This window comes from Rhinopithecus bieti, unplaced genomic scaffold, assembly GCF_001698545.2.
Source record: "Rhinopithecus bieti isolate Rb0 unplaced genomic scaffold, ASM169854v2 scaffold_68522, whole genome shotgun sequence".
Classification (NCBI taxonomy): Eukaryota; Metazoa; Chordata; class Mammalia; order Primates; family Cercopithecidae; genus Rhinopithecus; species Rhinopithecus bieti.
Window position 1 is genome coordinate 33,789 of NW_016825517.1, and position 13,055 is coordinate 46,843.

A 13,055-nucleotide genomic window follows, 5' to 3' on the forward strand; every position below is an offset into this window, starting at 1 on the left:
AAAAAAAAAAAAAAAAAAAAAAAAAATGAGACGTAAGAGGCAGAGAAAGACTAGGCTGTGGAGGACTTCCAATGTTAGAACACCTACTTGGGTCTTACTTAATGGTCTCCAAACCATCTTATGTGTTTGCACACCTATCAGGAAAAACTTGATCATATACTCCCAAAACATATATACTTATTCATTTATGCATTATATAAATATACTGCTGAGCAAATATATTAGGTATATTATGAAGCATATAAATATTAATCCCTAAAGGATGAGGAAAAAGCCCTAAAATAGAGTGTGAATATTATTTTCCCACTCCCTCTCGATTTGTCTCCAGCATCCCCTGGGACATGTGCACCCCTCTTTAGAAATAAGTGTGGGCCATAATAAGGAGACATGGCAAGGTTTTAAGCAAGGAGAGGTGATTGTGAAGTGGTAGTGGACTGGAGGGGCCAGCTAGGTGGCCAAGAGTTGAGTAGGTGAACAGGGGCAGAATCCACGTAGGGGATGCTGAAGGTGGGAGCAGGACAGTGGTGGTGGATGTGAGAGACCATCAAGGGAGAAACAACCTGACTGTAGTGGAGAGTAAGTAAATATAGATGGTGTTTACCTTTTTTCAGCTTATTAGACCTGGTAGATGATAGTACCCTATTGAGGTGATAAACAAGGGAGCTGGAGCAGATAAAGAGAAAGCTTAGTGGGGCCTCATTAACAAGTATCACACTTTAGTGTGAATTACAAAAAGGCCCCTGGATTTGGGTAGAGGGACTATCAGATTTACCAGATTAGTGAGCCCAGCACAAGCAGAATATCCGCCCTTGTTCAGCCCCGCTTGTCCCTGTTAGTCGGGAGGAGGTTCTTGTGCCATAAACAATCTGTACAACCTCAAATGCAGCCCTGGGGTGGGCCTAGGCTGTGCCATCAAGAACGTCCCGGCACTTCCCCTGGAGAAGGATTGGGTTAGAGGAGGGAACTGGTATGGAGTCAGAGTCAGGGAGTTTGGGGGAGAAGTGCTGAGGCAGTCAAGGAGGGCTCCCTGAAAGCAGGATTTCCATATGGGTAAGATTTCAAGGGACCAAGATCATTGCATGTTGGGACCCAGGCGAATCAAGGACCGAAAAGAGCAGGCATGGGTCTGGAGTATGGGGGGCTAACCAGAGAAGCTGGCAGTCAAATGATGTAACAGCCAAGTAGTCAGGCAGAATTTCGATTTTTGCTTCAATTGAAAAAAACACCAAAAGAATTTTTTTAAAAAATTAAGCAAAGCAGGCTGGAGGAAATGTTCTTGGGCAGACTCTGTGGAAAGTATGCTGGCTGGAGGCAGCACACACACAGAGGCCCCAGTGTCCTGCTGCCAGACCAGCTCCACCCTACCCCCCTCACACCCCAGGAGACCTTGGGAAGGTGCCAGCTCGGCCCACCCCCCACACTAGCCCAGCCACAGCAATACTCTGTTTCAGCTGCCTAGAAACACTTCTTCCCTGAGTGGTCTCTTCTGCCACCTGCCTATCCTCCCCCAGTGTTTCTGGAAGCTGCTGCCTCGGTCAAGCAACTTTCCTGATACCTGTGCCTCAGTTACTCCACTTATAAAATGGAAACCATTGTACTTGCCTCCTACAGAGTTGCACTAACTTTCTCTAGGACACCCAATTATCACTCCGCAAAGGCCAGCTCTGACCCATCTCTCCCCTTTTCAAGATTTGTCCAAGACTCTCCATTCTCCATGGCAAAAAGTCTTTGCTGCTGTATGAGCTCATTGAGTCTTGTGTTCAAAGCCCCCTATTCTCTAGGCCCACTCAACCACTCCAACTTTCTCTCCATACTTCCCTTTCCTGCCCCTCCACTCCAGTCAAATTTAGCTACTTGCTGTCCCCTGAAACACTTTCTGTGTTTTCTTGCTGTCTGTCCAGGATGTCCACTCCACAAATAATTGTTAAGCACCTCCTCTGCTCCAAGCCATATTCCAGGCACCAGGGGTACAGCAGCAAATAAAGTGGTAAGAAGTCAGTCAGACTGTGGATGTCTTCTAAAGATGGAGCTGAAAATCTCTGATGGATTGGATGTGGATTGTGAAACAAAGAGGAGAATCCAACATGACTCTAAGATTTTTAGCTGAGCAACTATGTCCTGAAACAAAGATACCAGAGGAGGAGCAGATTTTGGAGGGGAGAGTTATCAGGAGCTCAGTTTTGGATATGTTCAGCTTGAGGTGTCTATGGAACATTCTAGTGGAGATGTCAAGTAAGAAATTGCATGTATGGGTCTGGAGTTCAGGGCACAAGTCCACACTGGAGATACAGATTTGGGAGTCATCTGTATATAAATGGTATTTAAGGCCATGGTGCTAAATGACATCTCCTAGAGAGTCAGTGTAGAAAGAATAGAGGACAGAAGGGGAGAGGGAGGGAGGGGAGAGGATAAAAGGTTGCCAGCAGAGCCTTGGAGTGTTCCAAAGATTTAGAGGTTAGGAAGGGAATGAGCCAACAGAGGAAACTGAGAAGGCATGGCCAGTGAGGATTATTTATCCATATCCTCCCTGTCTTTCAGGCCTAGCTTCAAGGCCACCTTCTCTAGGACCCTTTCCTGAAGACTTGGGCAAAAATGTTCTCTCCCTTCTTTGAGCTTCTTTTCACTTTATTATCTTCTTTAGAGAAATGAGGAAAATGGGGGTAAGCAAGTCTGCTTGCAACTCATTAGTCTCTGAGCTCCCTGAGGACAAGTCCTCCTCCCTAGTCAGACCCAGAAGACTTTGCAACAATTTGCACACTTATTTCACAATTTTTACCACTTTTACCACCCATAGTATTTACTTAATATATTTTTATATTAATATGGCCATATTATTTACCCAGTATATTTTTTCAACAGATATACTTTCTGAGATGATCTGAGTTAGCCTTATTCCAAGCAACAATATCTATGAGATCATGGGTTTAATGTGCTAGTTGTATTTTAATAAACATTACTGTAAATACATAACAATTATAATAAAAATATTCGATTATATCATACCTAAAATTATGTTGTATGCCAAAAGGTAGAATTCATTCAACACTTTGGGAAACACAAAACTCTAATACCAGATCCACCATATGCTGTGTGGCCTCTATTTCCCCATCTGACAAATGGAGATAATAACTACTTCACTCTGTATCTCCCTCTCCTTTCCTCTTCTTCTCTTCTTGCCGCTCACACTGGGGCTTTATGGCACTGTGTTGTTCTTTCTCTTTCCCTATCTCTATCCTCCTCCTCTTTCTACCTCGTGTGTCTCTTTATCTGTCTCTGACCAACTCTATTTTCTCTGTCTCTGCTGTCCCTCCTCTTTCCTGCCCCATTAGGACCATCAACAATAAAGTCTACATTGCAGAAGTCAAAGAGAAGCACCAGGCAAAGAAAATCTATGAAGAAGCCCATCAGCAAGGAAAGACAGCTGCTCATGTAGGCATCAGGTAAGGCCCCATCCAGTCCAAAACATTACTTAATCATCTTAGCTGTGTGATCAGGGGAGATGCGCGTTCTCTCTGGTCCTCAGTCTCCATCTCTGCAGAGTGGGGACATGACCTCTACTTCATAGGATCATGTGAAGAATATGTGAGTTAATGAATACCAAAGCCTGTAACCGGGTGGGTGTTCAATAAATGGAAATTTATTTCCCCATTTCCACTTTTCTACTGTCAGGAGATTGTGGCTTATTTAAGAATTGGCGCCTTCCGGGAAGGTTATATGCAAGTGAGATTTTTCTAAATTGAATTTTGTTTCCTGAGTTCCATTCAGCGGGCAGAAATGTATTGTCTTCCTTCAGTGTTTCCTCCCAGCTTCCAAGAGAGTTTCACGGAGCGAAAACTTTAGCTTTGGCTCCAGCAAACTGAGTTACTGCCATATAAACAAGCTCCTTCAAAAGCACAGGGGAGGGGATAGTGGGAGGGTCTATTTGAAGGGGACGAGGCATTGTATGTAAATTGAAAACTCTTTTGCAAAATGAATCATTAGACCCTAGTTGGTCTGTTCTATATTCAGATCTTCATGGACTAAGTTCCCTTGAGGGTGGACCACCTGTGAGATAATTTAGCAAGCAGAATATTTAGGAGGCTGAATGAGGGAGAGAGAGAGAGATTGATAAGTGGATGCATGGATGACGGACCATGGCCAGTGACTCAGTTGAACCAGAAGCCTAGTCAGGTCTGCTGGGACCAGGGTTGGGGGGAGCAAATCTAGGTCATCTAACAGTCCCTGTACTCCTCAGAAGATCCCTTTCTCTTCCCACCCTCTTCCTTTTCCTGCCTAGGGACCGGGAATCAGAGAAGTTCCACATCTCCACCAGCCTGGCAGCAGGCACAGAGGTGACTTTTTCCCTGGCCTATGAGGAACTGCTTCAGCGTCACCAGGGCCACTACCAGCTGGTGGTGAGCCTGAGGCCCGGCCAGTTGGTGAAGAGGCTGAGCGTAGAGGTTACAGTGTCAGAAAGGACAGGCATCTCCTATGTGCACATACCACCCCTGAGGACCAGCCGCCTGCGCACCAATGCCCATGCAAGTATGTGGGCAGCACTATAGGTCACCCATCAGACTGGCCTTCACTGAATGAAAACCTTCCCGATTCCACTGGGTTTCCCTCTACTGCCACTTCTGCTCTGTACTCACTGCCAAGTTCTTTCCTGATTCAGTGAGAAGAGGGCATGTTTGAAGGTGAAAATATTTGGAATTTAACCTTGGCCTGGTCCTTACAAGCTGTATGACCTGGCACATTACAAACTTCCCAGACTCCTGATTTCCCTAAAAAAAAAAAAAAAAAAAAAAATCAGTGATAAGGGAGGGTTTGCTGGGGGGGCTAATGAAATTAAATCGTGTGTTAACCATGCTGAAGGCTGTAAAAGCCACACTGGCCAAATCATGCTTTTCCCTGGATCCCCACTGAGAATGGCAGGACATTGAGCGCACAGCAACTACAGGCTCCCTGGAGGACACCATCTCAGGCCCTGGAGGGAAGAGAAGCATCTTGCCTCAGAGGCTTGCTTCAAATATCACCTAGAGGTTTTGGAAGGCCAGACTGGCTACATCAGAATCACAACATGGGCGCCTAGAAATGCAGATTCCTGGAGCCCAACCTTTAGGGTCTGGTTCAGTAGCATGGGGGTGGGGCCCAGGAAGCTGTGTCATCAACCAGTCTCAGGCGACCTTGATGTCCAGTCAGGTTGGAGAATCACGGAGCTTGCCTGCTCACCTCATCTGAGATGAGAGGACAGACGCAGAGAAATCCCTAGCTCATGTGGCTGCCCCTCCAAAGCTGCTTAGCACAGGAGGTCCCAACTCATTCAACTGTTGACCCAGAGAGGCACTGGGGTGGACAGTGGATGTAGCAGACACAGACAGACACACAGACTGGATCCAAATCCCAGAGTTGACACTCCCTTGATGTGGGACCATCAAAGCCAGTCACTCCATTGCTCCACTTCACTTTTCCCATCTGTAAAATGGACGAGATGCCATCTACAGCCCAGGACCATTGTGAGACTTTGAGAGAATTCCTCCCTCCCAATTACATGGTGCAGAGAAGATTGCATGATCATTGTACCCGTTAGGACTAGGTGGCACTCACTGAGATGCACGTATGGCTGCAAACGCTTTACATGAATGACCTCATTTATTTTCCACAAGCACTGCCTATGAAGTAGGAGCTGTGGTCATGCCTGTGCTGTAGATGAGGAGCCAGAGGCTTAGAGAGAATGAGTCGCTTGTCCAGGGACACACAGCAGCAGCGGGGAGCTGGGCCCACAGGCCATTTGAGTTCCTGCAGCCTGCATTCTTCAGCCCTAAGCTATAAATGGCAGGTCCCTCCCCCATTCTCCTTAAAGGTTAAAACAGAGGGTAGAACCAATCCTGTGGGGGAGAAAACAGAACAAAGAGCTCTGAGAGGAAGGAAGCCAAGGGAATGTATGTGAGCAGGCGCCTCAGAGAGTATGGGGCTCAGTGTGCCCCTGAGCTTCCTGACAGCTGTAGCAGGAAGGAGGGGGGGCAGAATTCCCAAGTTTCCATTTTCTGGAAAAAAAAAAAGGAGGCACAGAGACATTTCTAAATGGACATTTGTCTTGGATTCCAGAGGACTTGCTCTTGTGGCCAGCTCAGCAAACATCCGGGACTAGAGACTCATCTGTTATTTCATGAGACTCTAAAAGGCTTTTTCACACACATGATGCCCAAAGTCAGAAGGAAGAGAGGGAAGAAGAAATATTAAATCAGATCCAGAGGACAACCTTGCTAGGCTGCTGTTTCCCACAGCAGTAGGGGGATGGGAGGAGACCTAGACCTTGTCTGTGTGTCTGTCTGTCTCCTGGACACACTCTCACTGCACTGCCTCTCTGGGAGGAGATGTGGGCTGCTGGTCTCCGGACATGCCATGCCTCCAAAGACTTGGCCCCAGGTTGCATGGAAAATGAGGCAGGGTGAGGTTGCCAGTGAGGGCCACATTGCCAGGGCCTGGGAGCTGAGGGCCAGGCTGGGTCTGTCCGGCTGGGCTCGATAGAGGAGGCAGAGAGGAGCTGGCTGTGGGACTGGGAGAGGAGCCTGGGGCAGGTGGAAAGATGTTGTAGGCAGGAGGCACCAGAGATTTTGGGAGGAATTAGACTTCTCACCCTCCCCAGATAACGCCCCTTGTGCTGCCCTTTCACTGGTTCTTCTGTCTAGCGAGTCCTTCGTACCATGCTGCCCCAATCCTCTCCACCCATACAGGTGAGGTGGATTCACCTCCATCCACCAGGATCGAGAGGGGAGAGACCTGTGTCCGAATCACCTACTGCCCGACATTGCAAGACCAGTCGGCCATCTCTGGCTCAGGCATCATGGCTGACTTCCTGGTTCAGTATGATGTGGTCATGGAAGACATCATTGGAGATGTGCAGGTGAGGGGGCCTGGGAAAGGGGAGAGAGGATGGGCTCTGGAGTCAGACAGGCCTGAGCAATGCTCGGGCCTCTCCAGCTGTTCACTCCAGTTTCCCTAGGGATAAGCGAGAGCTAGCAAACAAGGATAGGCTGACGTGAAAAGACACATGGCTTCAACCTTGAGAGGCACATCGAATCCCCCAAAGGGTTGGAGACCTGGAACTGTCTCCAGTGAATCTAGTGCCCAAAGGACCCATCCCTGACTAAATCAAGTCATAGCCTACTCGAAAACAGTCCTTCTGCAAAGTAAACCCTTGGCCACTAATTGGGCATCCATGTTCATGGGCTCTCATGCGTTCTGCAGCTCCTATACTCTTCTGTGTTCTCTTGGGCTTCCTTGCTCTCTGTCGCCTTTTAACAATCCTTATTGCTTCAGTGAAGCCATCTGCCTAAACAGGGAGTCCTTCAATTGTGAGCCTCCACATTCATGAAGAAAGAGCAGAGGTCCCACATTCATGAAGAAAGAGCAGAGGTCCCGCTCTTTCAGATGGGAAAGCACAGAGCACTGATCCCAGGGCGCCAGCGTGAGCACAAAGATGGTGGGGCAGCCTGAGACATCTGGTGCCCCGCTGCCTCTCCCACCACAGAACCCTCAACCCCAGCACGCAAACCACCCTCCAGCTGCCCCACACCACACCACACCTTTCTCCAAAACACCCGAGCCTGCCTCTCATCTGTGTGAGCATTTGCTCATGGTGGCCGCTGCCTTGTGAATGACTTCTTCCTCCCTGCTCCACTGCTCAGCATCCTCGTGTTCCTGAAACACTGCCGAAACACCTCCTCCTTGATGACTCCATTCCACCAACAATTCATTTGTCTGCCCTGGACTAAAAGTGTCCTATAGTTAAACCTCTTCTCGTGCAACATTCATTCATTCATATGTTGAATGAATATGTGGACTAGGCCAGTCCTGTACTCATTGACTCTAACAACTCACAAGTGAGTCGGACACAGCCACTCATCTCCCTCTGCCATCACCCCATCCTGAAGCACCCAGATACACAGAGCCTTGACAGTCATCAAATGTTCTAGGTGTGTGTGTAAATGTGTCATGAGTTATGTGGGGGTGCCAGTGGAGGAGGGTTTCAGGACCATCATCCTAAAGGAGTTGGAGTTTAAGTAAGCATGGGAAACATGAATTGGATGTATCTGCAAGTCGGTCAATAAGGTGAAGGGAAAGGCATGCAGAGAGAAGGAACAGCATGTGCAGAGGCAGAGAGGTGTGGCTCAGTGTGTTGTGTAGGGGGAATAAAAGTTATTCTCCTGCCAGGATAGGAGCTGAGGGTACCTTGCCAGCAGGTGGCAGCAGGGGCTTTAACCTGGTGTTTTGTCATGTGGGTGTGTTTAGTTCTTGGAGGTATCCCTCTGCTGGCTCATGCTTTACCATCACCACAGCTGCCTGCAGTTGAAATATAGATGGAAGGCATTAACCAGTACAACCAGGAACTTCCATACACTGTGAGCTCTTAGCCCTCCTGACACCTGCCAGGAACACTCAGTTCATCTCCCACTTCCTATTTGAGTGTGCCCTTTGTTCAAAGCCCAGCACATCATCAGATCATCCACCCCGCTGGGGCTCACTGGGCACCTAACCTGTGTCATACCTTGTGTTGGCCGACATTGGGAACGCAGAAGGGTATCACACACACAGCCTGCTTATCGTTTCTGAGTGAGACACAAAAACCCAATACTGACACTAAGGTAGACTTGCCCTTCCCATGACACACAAGGTAGGATAGAAGCCATAATGAAGAGGAAAGGCAGTTCCAGGATAGAAGCCATAATGAAGAGGAAAGGCAGTTCCAGGTTCCCTGAAGGCGACTAAGGCTGACCTGTGTGTTACGGAATGAATAAAAGTGGGCCATGGGACAGGGCCCGTGGGAGCGAAAGGCATTCCAGCAAATTGGGGGCGGCACAAGAAAAGAAACAGGCTGAAACTCACCAAACCTGTGTAGGGAATTGCAAATAGCTTGGCGATCTGGAGCAGAAATTTGAGATGAAAAACCCAAAGAGCCACATAGAAGGCTGGAGAGTCCTGCAGGGCAACAAAAGGAACATGGGATTTGTCCTGTAGGTGACCAGGGAGCCATGAGAGAAAATAACATTGTGAGATCGTGTTTACAGGGTCTCAGCCACTGCCTCCAAGCAGCATGGATGGGAGAGGTTGCAGTAGAAGAGGGAAACCTGAGAGAAATGAGACCTGAGCTTGGGCTTTGTCAGTTAGGGATGAAGACCAGGGTGGCCTGGAGAAGTATCCAGCAGAGAAAAGCAACAGGAGGTTGATTGGCTGCAGGGAATGGGGGCCACCCGAGGACTGAAGGCAACACTCAGATTTGTCTCCAGAGTGATCATGTGGATGATGGTGCCCCTGACCAGGAAGGCATAAAAGGGCCACGTTGGGGCAGGACAACGAATTCATTGCTTGGGCAGGATGCATCAGAGGTTTCTTGAAACATCCTGGGGCACAGGTCCAACAGTGAGTGTGCACCCACTGGTAAGGGGCAACTGTGGGAGCCCTAGACGGGAGAAGCGATGTGGATTGATTGGTAGGGGTCTTGTGGTGGAAGCCAAGTGACAGAGGGAGGTCACCCAGGGAGCATGTGTGGAGCCAAAAGGGAAAATCTCTGAAGGCACAGCTAAGGTGAAGCGGCCCAATCCAGCAGCTATGGATACCCTCATCAACTGCACACAGCCTGCCCAGAGCCCCAGTACCCAACAGTTCACTCCATTGAGCTGCACCAGCATAATCATTTTCTTTTCATGCTTCGACCTGACAAATATTGGGAAGCACTGCAAAGGGAGTGGGCAGACAGAGGCGGTAGGAGAATAAGGAGGGTTCACTGTCACAGATCGCAGGGAAAACTACTTTTGAAGATAGCAGAAGTCATCCATGTTCAACTGTGACGTTCATGGGTGGGGAAGGCAGTCCCAAGAGACTCAAAATACAGACATTGGGTTTGTTTTTTAGTAAAGTTGTTACTTTGAATTTTTGAGGGTACACAGTAGATGTATATATTTATGGGGTAAGTGAGATGTTTTGGTACAGGCATGCAATCCATAATAATCGCATCACAGGGTACCCATTCCCTCGAGCATTTGTCCCTGTGTTACAGACAATCCATTCATACTCTTTTACTTATTTTTAAATGTACAATTAAATTATTATTGACTATAGTCACCCTGTCGTGCTATCAAATACTAAGTCTTATCCATTATTTCTTACTTTTCTTTGTACCCATTAACCATCCCTGCCTTCCCACCATCTCCCCACTACCCCATTACCCCCAGTCTCTGGTAACCACTCTTCTACTCTCTCTCTCCATGAGTTCAACTCTTTCATTTTTTAGATCCCACTAATGAGTGACAACATGGGAGATTTGTCTTTCTGTGCCTGACTTATTTCATGTAACATAATGATCTCCATTTCCATTCATGTTGTTGCAAATGACAGAATTTCATTCTTTTTTATAGCTAAATAGTACTCCATTGTGTATATATACCACCTTTTCTTTATCCTCTCATCTGTTGATGGGCACTTAGGTTGCTTCCAAGTCTTGGGTACTGTGAACGGCACTGTAACAAAGAGGGTATAGCTATCTCTTGGATATACTGATTTTCTTTCTTTTGGGTACATACCCAGAAGTGGAATGGCTGGATTGTATGACGAAGCTCTAATTTTTAGTTTATTGAGGAGCCTCCAAACTGTTCTCCATGTGGTTAAACTAATTGACGTTCCCACCAACAATGTATGGGGGTCCCTTTTCTACACATCCTCGCCAGCATTTCTTATGGCCTGTCTCCGGGATAGAAGCCATTTTAGCTGGGGTGAAATGATATCTCATTGTAGTTTTTGATTTTCACTTCTCTAATGATCAGTGATGTTGAGCACCTTTTCATATATCTGTTAGCCATTTGTATGTCTTCTTTTGAGAAATATCTGTTCAAATCTTTTGCGCTTTTTTGATTAGATTTTTAGACTTTTTTCCTATGGAGTTGTTTGAGCTCCTTATGTATTCTGGTTATTAATCCCTCATGAAATTGGTAGTTTGCAAATATTTTGTCCCATTCTGTGGGTTGTCTCTTCACTTTGTTGATCATTTCCCTTGCAATGTGGAAGCTTTTTAACTTGATGTGATCTCATTTGTCCACTTTTACTACGGTTGCTTGTGCTTACTGGGCATTATTCAAGAAATTTTCGCCCAAACCAATGCCCTGGAGCTTTTCCCAAGGTTTTCTTGTAGTATCAATAGTATCATAGTTTGAGGTCTGAGATTTAAGTCTTTAATCAATTTTGATTTGATTTTTGTATATGGTGAGAGAGAGGTCTAGTTTCATTATTCTGCATATGGATATCCAGTTTTCCCAGCACCATTTATTGAAGAGACTGTTCTGTCCCCAATGTATGTTCTTGGCTCCTGTGTTGAAAATCAGTTCACTATAGGTTAGTGTATTTGTTTCTGGGGTCTCTATTGTTTTCCCTCGGTCTATGTGTCTGTTTCTATCCCAGTACCAGTCTGTTTTTGTTGCTATAGCTCTCCAGTATAATTTGAGGTCAGATAATGTGATTCCTCCAGTTTTGTTCTTCTGGCTTAGGATAGCTTTGGTTATTCTGGGTGTTTTCTGGTTCCATTTAGATTTTAGGATTGTTTTTTCAATGTCTGTGAAGAATCTCTTTGCGATTTTGATAGGGATTGCTTTGAATCTGTAGATTGCTTTGGGTAGTATGGACATTTTAGCAATATTGATTCTTCCAATCCATGAACATGGAATATCTTTCCATTTTTTAGTGTCCTCTTCGATTTTCTCTAACAGTGTTTTATACTTTTCATTATAGAGATGTTCCACTTCTTTGGTCAAGTTAATTCCTAGTATTTAATTTTGTTTGTGGCTATTGTAAATGGGGTTTCTTTTTAATTTTCTTTTTCAGATTGTTCACTGTTGGCATATAGAAATGCTACTGATTTTGTTTTGTTGATTTTGTATCCCACAACTTTCCTGCATTTGTTTATCAGTTCTAATATATTTTGTGGGATGTTTAGGGTTTTCCAAGTATAAGATCAGATCATCTGCAAACAAGGATAATTTGACTTCTTCCTTTCCAATTCGGATGCCCTTTATTTCTTTCTCTTGTCTGATTGGTCTAGGTAGGACTTCCAGTACTTTGTTGAATAACAGTGGTGAAAGTGAGCATCCATGTCATGCTCCAGCCCTTAGGGGAAAGGCTTTCAGTTTCTCCCCACTCAGTATAATACTAGCCATGGGTCTGTCATATATGGCTTTTATTATGTTGAGGTATGTTCCTTCTATCCCCAGTGTTTTGAAGGTTTTTGTCATGAAGAAATGTTGAGTTTTATTAAATGCTTTTTCAGCATCAGTTGAAATGATCGCATGGTTTCTGTCCTTCATTCAGTTGATATAATGTATCACATTGATTGCTTTGCATATGTTGACCCATCCTTGCATCCCAGGGATAAATCCCACTTGGTCACTTGGTCATGATGATCTTTTGAATGTGTTATTGAGTTCAGTTTGCTAGTATTTTGTTGAGGGCACTCACATCCATATTCATCAGAGTCATTGGCCTATAGTTTTCAATTTTTGATGTGTCTTTGGTTTTGGTATCTGGGCAATACCGACCATGTAGAATGAGTTTGGAAGTATTCCATCTTCCTCTATTTTTTGTAATAATTTGAGTAGGATTTGTATTGGTTCTTCTTTAACTGTTTGGTAGAATTCAGCGGTGAAGTCATCAGGTCCTGGTCCTTTCTTTACTGGGAGATTTTTTTTTTTTATCATGGCTCTGATCTTGTTGCATGTTATTGTTCTGTTCATGTTCGAATTTCTTCATGCTTCAGTCATGGTTAGGTTGTATGTGTCTAGGAATTTGTCCATTTCTTCTCGATTTTCTTTTTGTTAATTTAACTTTTAAGTTCAGGGGTAGATATACAGGTTTGTTATATAGGTAAATATGGGTCATGGGGGTTTGTTGTACAGATTATTTTGTCACCCCAGCATTAAGCCTAGTACCCATTAGTTATTTTTATTTTATTTTTATTATTATCATTATTATTATTTTGAGACAGAGTTTCACTCTTGTTGCCCAGGCTGGAGTGCAATGGCACAATCTCG

The 13,055-nt window shown here is 45.5% G+C and overlaps 1 protein-coding gene across 1 annotated transcript in view; it reads left to right on the forward strand.

The window, feature by feature from the left end:
* Nucleotides 1–13,055, forward strand: part of ITIH6 (inter-alpha-trypsin inhibitor heavy chain family member 6) — a 49,039-nt gene that overhangs the window by 3,058 nt on the left and 32,926 nt on the right. Inside the window, exons 3-5 of the mRNA XM_017863055.1 lie at nucleotides 3,330–3,440; nucleotides 4,277–4,524; nucleotides 6,717–6,886. Of these exons, the coding sequence (XP_017718544.1) occupies nucleotides 3,330–3,440; nucleotides 4,277–4,524; nucleotides 6,717–6,886 (529 nt within the window). The remainder of the gene's footprint in view (nucleotides 1–3,329; nucleotides 3,441–4,276; nucleotides 4,525–6,716; nucleotides 6,887–13,055) is intronic.